Source organism: Pinus tabuliformis, chromosome 6 (genome assembly GCF_031772625.1).
Source record: "Pinus tabuliformis cultivar Carrire ecotype Pingquan chromosome 6, CPIR1, whole genome shotgun sequence".
Taxonomy (NCBI): domain Eukaryota; kingdom Viridiplantae; phylum Streptophyta; class Pinopsida; order Pinales; family Pinaceae; genus Pinus; species Pinus tabuliformis.
The window spans coordinates 315,594,024-315,603,034 of NC_142292.1; the positions used below are offsets into that span (position 1 = coordinate 315,594,024).

Here is a 9,011-nt window from a genome sequence, read left to right on the forward strand (position 1 = left end):
ATGTTTCTGCTATTTGGAAAGCCACTTTGGAGTCTTTTAAGGTGATTGAGCAAGGATTAGCTTGGAAGATCGGGAATGGTGAAAAGGTAAAGATCGGGAAGGACCCCTGGGTTGGCTGCAATGGCAACTATGCCCTCTCCCCCGACCTGGTTCAGTAGTTGGAAGGGAAAGATCTTCGCTTCCTCAGTCAAGTGGAGAAACCAGGTTTCTCAACCATGTGGGGGCAAGCTTGGAAGAATGGAGAAGAGTTTGAACTGGAGCAAAGATGGTGGAATGATTGGAATGTTTTCACTCAGGAACTCCTCAGGTCCAATGTAAGGCTGAGCGACAGGCAAGACGAGCTAATCTGGGCTCATGCAGAATCTGGGGATTATGCCCCAAAGAACGGGTATAACTTCCTTATGACAAGGAAAGGATGGGGAGATCCGGAGTGGTGGTCGAAACAGCTGTGGAAACTCAAGAGCCCTCCAAAATCTAAAATCCTTTTCTGGTGCATTTTAAGGGGCAAAATCCCAACTTGGGATATTCTGCAGACCAGATTCATGCACGGGCCTGGGAGATGCACCTTATGCAAAGCAGAAGCAGAATCTGTAAACCACCTTTTTCTTAAATGCCCAGAATCACTAAAGGTATGGTGTGAGATTGGAAACATTTTGAACAAACAGCTCGTCTGGGAAGGCAACAATATTCAAGAAGCTTGGCAGAAGTGGTGGAATGAGCATGTAAATGGAAACCTGCGTAACCTTCCCCTAATCATCCGTTGGGGGATTTGGATAGCTAGAAACAGGAGCATCTTTCAAGACAAAGATACTCCTATAGCTCTCACTGCCATTCAGGGAGCTGCCATCTTCTCAAGCCTTCCAGAACCTAAGGAAACCTCCTCCCAAAGAATTGTCCCTGAAGTTCAGATCTCAGAAGGAGTCCCTTGGGCTTTCTTCGATGGTGCATCTCAAAATAACATAGCAGGAGCAGGACTTGTCATCCATATAAACCCAACTCACTCTCTAAAAGCTTCTGTGGGGCTAGGAACAGGCTCCAATAATTATGCAGAATTGAATGCCCTAAAACTCCTTTTATGCTGGCTCATCCAAAGGCACACCCTCACTATTCAAATCTTTGGGGATTCCCAAAATGTGATCAGATGGGTAAATGGTCAATGTACATGCAGAAATCAGGTCTTAAAACAAATTCTGGGGGAAGTTCAAAGACTGAAATCAATGTTTAACAGTTTTTCCATATGTCACATTTTCAGGGAAAGAAATGCCATGGTGGATCAGCTCTCTAAAGATGGTCTTCAACAGGATTTGGGCAGCTGACAAATAGAAGAAGTCGATCAAGGCCAAATCAGAAGATTGGAACAACCACCTTATCACCATCCTTTCTGATATTTTTGGCAGGAATTTTTGTTTTTGCTTACTTTCAACAAAATTTTGTACCATATATAAATCCTAAAAATCACTATAGTTATGATAGTGCGGCCTACTTAACATTTCATGAACAGCGACGGGTTGTTTTCCTCAAATCTGAGGAGACCCGGTTTATGTTGGTTTTCTTCATGAACAATACATAGTTACTGTTATGTGTATCAGCACAAAAGAACCACTGGACAGCGCATATCAGAGATAGCGACAGCACCCGAATGGAACTGTCTACAGACAAAAGGCAGAAAATTTTTGTAATTCAGTTTTGACAGAACTCAGTAGGAGCGGTGATGCCACGGCATTTGCAATGTAAACTTTTTATAAACTTAATAAAAGGTTTCGTTTTTTCCTTTGGAAAAAAAAAGTGGAATCTAACTTCTAAAATTTACAAAATCTCAATATATAAAACACTGAAACACTGAATTGATATTTCTAATACCAGCTATATGTTGTTCTATTCATTGTTTATTCTACCAGCTATATGTTGTTCTATTCACTATTTATTGTAAATCATGTGGCACATTTTTCTACTTTTCTCTATTCAGTGCAAAGCATACCACACATTTTTCTACTTTTCTCTATTCTTTGTTTAGTGGAAAACACACTCTAGTTCAAATATATTTTTAAAAAAAAGCCTATTCTATGCCATCCTAAAGATTTTCATTTAATGATATATATTACAAACCTAAAATTATATTGAGTTGTTTTTGAATTTCTAAAAGAATAATATTATAAACTTAGAACAAAGGAGTAAAACCTAACTCCATTTAAAGAGTTAAATGTTTAAAGGCCTTGTAAAATATTTTTTGAAAAAATTCATCCTAAATCCTTGTAAATCTAAATAACCATAAGAATTTTCTAATTTTAAATAACCCTCTAACAAATCCGGAAAATATATATTTAAAATTATAATTAAATAAAAGAAAATAAATATATTTAACAATATTATAAAATATTCCAATAAAAATAAAATATATTTAAAATCTTAATTTCATAAGCAACATATTATAAACAATGCTATAAACATTTTAAACTATTGACTAAAGACAATATTAAAACAAAATAAGTACATAACTCAGGGATGGTAATATTGACTAAAGACAATATTAAAACAAAATAAGTACATAACTCAGGGATGGTAATAGGTGCAGTGATTGGTGATAGTGTAAAGATGCATCGCTGCATAGACTTGTCGCGAAAGAATTCGAGATTCTGGGCTATGAGAAGAAATTGCCTTCCACTTTAAAAATATATAAGAATACATTGAACTCAAATATTATTATGAATGTTTGGCAATGCTCCAGAGTGGCACTATAATGTTTTATTTAAATTAATTATAATTGTTGACTATAAATTACTCATAAGCAAAAAAACATTATAAATTTTTGAAACATAAAATTAACTATGTGGCACTATAAATTAACTTTTGCATCCAAACAAGTGGAATGTGGCTTTTCAAATTTACAAAAACTCAATATATGAAACATTGAATTGAGATTTCTACTATAAGCTATATGTTGTTCTATTCATTGTTTATTGTAAAGCATGTCACATTTTTCTAGTTTTCTCTATTCACTACAAAGCATACCACACATTTTTCTACTTTTCTCTATTCTTTGTTTAATGTAAAACACACTCCACTTCAAACATATTTAAAAAAAAGAAACCCAAAATCTTTCTATGCCATCCTAAATATTTCCATTTAATGATATATATTACAAACATAAAATTATATTGAGTTGTTTTTGAATTTGTAAAAGAATAATATTATAAACTTAGAACAAAGAACTAATATTTTAAAGAGTTAAATGTTTAAAAGCCTTGTGAAATATTTATTGAAAAAATTTATCCTAAACCCTTGTAGATTTAAATAATCTTAAAAATTTTCTAATTCTAATGTTATTGTTTATTATTTAAATTTCCTAATATTTATTAATTTACGCTACATATACCACATAATCATAATCATGTAGATATTAATGTAGTCCATTATAATGATTAAGTTGTATATTAATGCATTCCATTACAAGGATTATCTTATGATATTAACAATCTATTGTTTTATTAATAAATAAGTAAATTGATTTTAAAGTAGTTTAAATATGTAAAAAATTAATATATATGAATGTGTTCTTTAGAAATCTAATAATATCATTTTAATTTGATATTTCTAGATTCATTTTATTAAAAATTTTAGTTTAGGTTTAGATCCAACAATTCTGACTTATTATTATAATAATATCGATACTAAATATCATTAAGTTTTGAAAGATAAATAATTAAAAATAATAATGCGTTTGTTTATTATTTAAATTTCCTAATATTTATTAATTTAACCTCTGTATACCACATAATCATAATCATGTAGATATTAATGTAGCCCATTACAATGATTAAGTTGACATATTAATATAGTGCATCACAAGGATTATCTTATGATATTAACAATCTATTGTTTTATTAATACATAAGTAAAAGTATTCTAGATTAATTTTAAATATGAAAAAAATTAATATATAGGAATGTGTTGTTTTGGAAACTTAATAATATCATTTTAATTTGATATTTATCGATTCGTTATATTAAAAAAGTTAGTTTTGGTTTAGAACCAACCATTTTGACTTATTATTATAACATTGATATTAAATATCATTAAGTTTCGAAAGATAAATAATTAAAAATATAAATGTGATTGTTTGTTATTTGAATTTCCTAATATTTAATAATTTAACCTCCATATACCACATAATCATAATCATGTAGATATTAATGTAGTCCATTACAATGATTATGTTGTGATATTAGTGCAGTCCATTACAAGGATTATGTTATGATATTAATAATGTATTGTTTTATTAATAAATAAGTAAAATGATTTTAGAATAATTTTAAATATGACAAAAATTAATATATATATCAATGTGTTGTTTTAGAAATTTATTAATATCATTTTAATTTGATATTTGTGGATACATTATCTTAAAAATTTTAGTTTAGGTTTACAACCAACAATTGTGACTTATTATTATAATATTGATATTAAATATCATTAAGTTTTGAAAGATAAATAATTAAAAATATTAATTTGATTGTTTATTATTTAAATTTTCTAATAATTATTAATTTAACCTCGATATACCACATAATCATAGTCATGTAGATATTATTGTAGTCCATTACTATGATTAAGTTGTGATATTAATGTAGTCCATTACAAGGATTATCTTATGATATTAACAATTTATTGTTTTATTAATAAATAAGTAAAATATTTTTAGAGTAATTTTAAATATGATAAAAATTAATATATATGAATGTGGGTTTTTAGAAATTTAATAATATCATTTTAATTTGATATTTCTCGATTCATTTTATTGAAAGTTTTAGTTTAGGTTTAGATCCAACAATTGTGACTTATTATTATAATATTGATATTAAATATCATAAGTTTTAAAAGATAAATAATTAAAACTATGAATGTGATTGTTTATTATTTAATTTTCTAATATTTATTAATTTAACCTCCATATACCATATAATCATAATCATGTAGATATTAATGTAGTCCATTACAATGATTAAGTTGTGATATTAATTCAGTCTGTTACAAGGATTATCTTATTATATTAACAATCTATTGTTTTATTAATAAATAAGTAAAATGATTTTAGAGTAATTTTAAATATGAAAAAAATTAATATATATGAATGTGGTCTTCTAGAAATTTAATAATAATATTTTAATTTGACATTTTTCAATACATTATATTAAAAGATTTGTTTAGGTTTAACATTTTTTATCCTTAACTCAATGGAAAATTGTGTAGTCCAACAAAAAGATAAAATTGTGTTTTCTAGGCAATTTTTTGTTGGCATTGTGAATTAGGTGTTGTCCTTGATGGAAACCTACCTAATGAGTTGTTCTTATTTGATGTTATAAATATATTTGTAGAAACATTATAGCATTAATATTAAACATAGACATTTTTTTTTTGGTCAAGTAAGAGTGGTGCCCTCAATTAATCTCAAAATAAGATTACATATGGTACAACATCTTTACAAGTGTAAAGACCAGCAAAAGACATACCCGTTGATGAAAACAAGCAAAAGGGTCAACAATACTACAAACATCACACATAAAAACAAAAAACAAAAATACTCTTCCTCCTAATCTTGGCTTATCGCACCTCGTATTGATTGCAAACTGCCACCACCTCAAACTGCGAAATGCTAGAGCCCATGGCAACCTCACAAACCTCGGCACATCTTGACTTATCGCACATCTCGGATTATTGCACATTTCGGCTTATTGCACATTGTAGTGACTGCACACGTCCAACCCTTGAAACTACCAAATGCGGGAGTAAACCTCCACTATTTCATCAAACAATTGATCTGACAGTCCACAGTCCAACGCATCCCTGCAAACCTCGGAACATTTCCATATTGCAAAACAGAGTTTATCGTTGGCCATACACTTTTACCAAAAGACAAAATGGGATTAATCTCCACTATTGATCTGGTTCTTGATCCAACGGTTGACGCAGCATCGCCTCAGGAGCTTGTGTTCCCATTAACCACTTTCCAGACCCGAAAAAGAAAAAGAACGTGTGATCTATAAAAAAATAGGTCCTCTCTTCCACTTAACTACCCCCCATCTTAAAACCCGATATCCATTCAGTGACAGGGTACTTAGATCCAATGGTCTGGGGCTATTCAAACTAGCATGCGGGTTACCAGTGGCTAAACCCTCGTAATGGAATATATTGCCCGCGCGTGGAAAAGGGATCGACAGTCATGATCTACTGCGGCACTTTAGCTCGACTCAAGAACTTCCGTCCGCTCATACTCTCGCTAAACTTTTCCACCAAATATGTCTATTGATCCACCATGATCAAACAATTCCTATGCATCCTTCTCTTCACTTCAGGTTTATGTCATTCCTTCCTCTCCTGCTGAAAATTCGGGTCTGACCTAAGTCTTTAAAACCTCCGATCACTTTTTAAACCGGATATCCAAATGATAAAGCCCTTGTTGATCTAATGGTCATCAGAGATATCGGATCGGAAACTAGCGCGATATTTACCCGCTTTATGGAGCCGATAAAGATTATAAACCGTTAATCTATAAATCTTTAGGTCTGCTTGTAGACTTAACCTTTGGTCATTTTTCAACCCGATAGCCATCCGATAACAAAGGCCATCAAAATATATGGTTGGCAGCCTTTCTACTAGCCCGCTATTTACCATGTACTCCTCCCTTATAGCTTGCTTTGTCTTAAGAATTCTTTGTGGGATCAATAGTTAGGATTGACATCTACTTCCACTCTCTCCTACTTCCATTGATCTTCCTTCTACTCATTTCTCATGGTCTGGAAGTGCTCCATGTCTTTGGATGCCTGTCTTTGACAATCATCACACAATTTCCTTGAGGGTGTTGAATCCCAAGTGTACCTACTGTAACTTTCCTTACAAAGCACTCCTTCATTAGCCAGACGATCAGCTAGCATATTGGCTTTTCTTCACACATGAACGAAGCTAACAGTTCTTAGCGTGGGAAGAAATACACTGAAAGACCTGCGATAGCCTCCAATGTTTCAAAAATTTTCCTGGTGCCATTCCATTACATATCTTTTTGGCCACATTGATGACCAATTCAGAGTCTACTTCAATGATGGCATCATATAAATTTGACCCGATCAGGATTTCCAGGCACTTCTCTAAGGCCATCAGCTCCACCATGTTATTTGTGGTAGTCCCGAAATGACTATGAAAGATGTCTTTTATGCACCCCTGCTCATCTCTTGTAACCCCACCAAATCCAGCCATCTTAGGGTTGCCCTTAGAGGCATTGTTTATATTTTTTTCAAAAAACCATGAGGAGGAGGCTGCGAGATGTCTTTACGAGCAGTTGTTTGGCTCACACTATTGTTTGTGCCCTGGGGAACTAGCAAATAGAGACCCAACTACAGTAGTATGTGAGCATCCTGGGGCAGAGGAGGGTTCTCAGGAAGTTTCCACAAAAGGGCTCCAACTGTGTCTTTGAGCTGTTGTAATATTTGTCCAATGATGTGTTGGGTCGAGCCAGTTTTGTTCTTGAAAATCCTCTCATTCCATTCTTTCCATATATCCTAGATAATAAAGCCTAGAACCAGAGTCCAAGCTTTATTGATGCTTTCATTGCCTAAGAAGTTTTTCCTCCAATTCTTCAAAGTGTTGGTGATGCTCAGTCTGTCCCTATCAGTTTGCCTGAAGACTGAGGCCACCCAATCCTACAAGGTAGAGGTGAATAGACAAAGGTTGAGTAAGTGTTCCTCATCTCCTCTTGTAAGCCACATAGATGGCATTTGGATGGTCCTACAAAACCTCTTTTTAGAAGATTCTCCCAAGTTAGAATTTTCTTTTGTTGAACCAACCACATAAACAACTTTATTTTCATCCAATGCAGGCTCTGCCAAAGGTTCTTCCATAGCTAATCGGGGTTTTGATAATCAAACCCTAGGGCCATTTATTTAGCTTCTTTGAGGTTAAAGTTGCCTTCAATATTTCTTCCCCATATCAATTGTTCAGACAAGGATGACACTAAAATCTTCTTCTGTTCCAAGTTCAGAGCAAGAGAAACTGTCTAGGCCTTCAAAGGGCTCTCTTCACTATAACCTAGATCCTTCCATATTGTCCATTTACCATTGTTCCTTACCTGATCCCAGAAGTCACTTACCATAAGTAAACCTTTGTTATTAGTGTCATTCTTGAGACCATTTAATTCTTCCTTGGAAACATTTAGATCCTGCTACCAGTTATCCTCCCAAAACCATGTTGGGTTCCGAGCTCAGATCTCCTAGAAACTATGTTGCTGGACAATGGCTCTATTCTCCCAAGCAATGTTTAAAATGTGGAAGCCCTTGATGAGCCCTGACATTTAGATATGATACCTTTCTAGCCAATTATTTACATATTTATGTTTCTAAAGCTTGGCCCAAGGGGTTGTCGATTCTTTAAGCCACCTCCACCAACGTTTTTCTCCCAAAACTCTGTTGAGGGTTTCAGGGTCATGAAGTCCCAAACCACCATGGTGCTTAGGTTTGCAGAGCTTGTCCCAAGCTACAAAATCCCACTTCCTTTTCTCTTCCCCTCTACCCAAAAGAAAAATATCGTTGAATACTCTTGATCTCTTGCACAACTCCTTTAGGAGCAGGAAGAGCTCAAAACATGAAAATGGGAATAGCCTGCAGGACCGCCTTTGTAAGCACAAGACGACCTGCTAGATTTAAATATCTTCATGTCCATTTCTTGACCTTGTCCTGAATTTTATCCGTTACCGGCTCCCACACTCCCTTTCTTAGAGGTTTGTCCGTAAGAGGCATTCCAAGGTACTTGGAAGGTAATTGATCCCTTTGAAACCTGAGAATTCTGGTGAGGTTCCTCTAGATAGAAATGTCAGTGTTGAAAAAGAAAAATTTTGATTTGTCAAGGCTTACCTCTGTACCAACGGCAATAGAGAAGCCATTCAGGATTTTTTTGAAAGCTCTAGCTTCCCTGACCATGGGAATACCCTGTAGCATTGTGTCATCCACAAATTGTTGATGAGTAAA

General features: G+C 33.5%; 1 protein-coding gene across 1 annotated transcript; it reads left to right on the forward strand.

Annotated features, from left to right (window-relative positions):
* The first annotated feature begins 215 nt into the window (after positions 1 to 215).
* On the forward strand, positions 216 to 1,316 carry LOC149258578 (uncharacterized). Its single transcript, XM_089423894.1, has one exon. The coding sequence runs from the start codon at positions 216 to 218 to the stop codon at positions 1,314 to 1,316; it is 1,101 nt and encodes a 366-aa protein (XP_089280020.1).
* Positions 1,317 to 9,011: the final 7,695 nt, after the last annotated feature.

Excerpts from the sequence above, each read along its gene's own strand:
- LOC149258578 (XM_089423894.1), top strand. The coding sequence starts at position 216 with ATGTGGGGGCAAGCTTGGAAGAATGGAGAAGAGTTTGAACTGGAGCAA.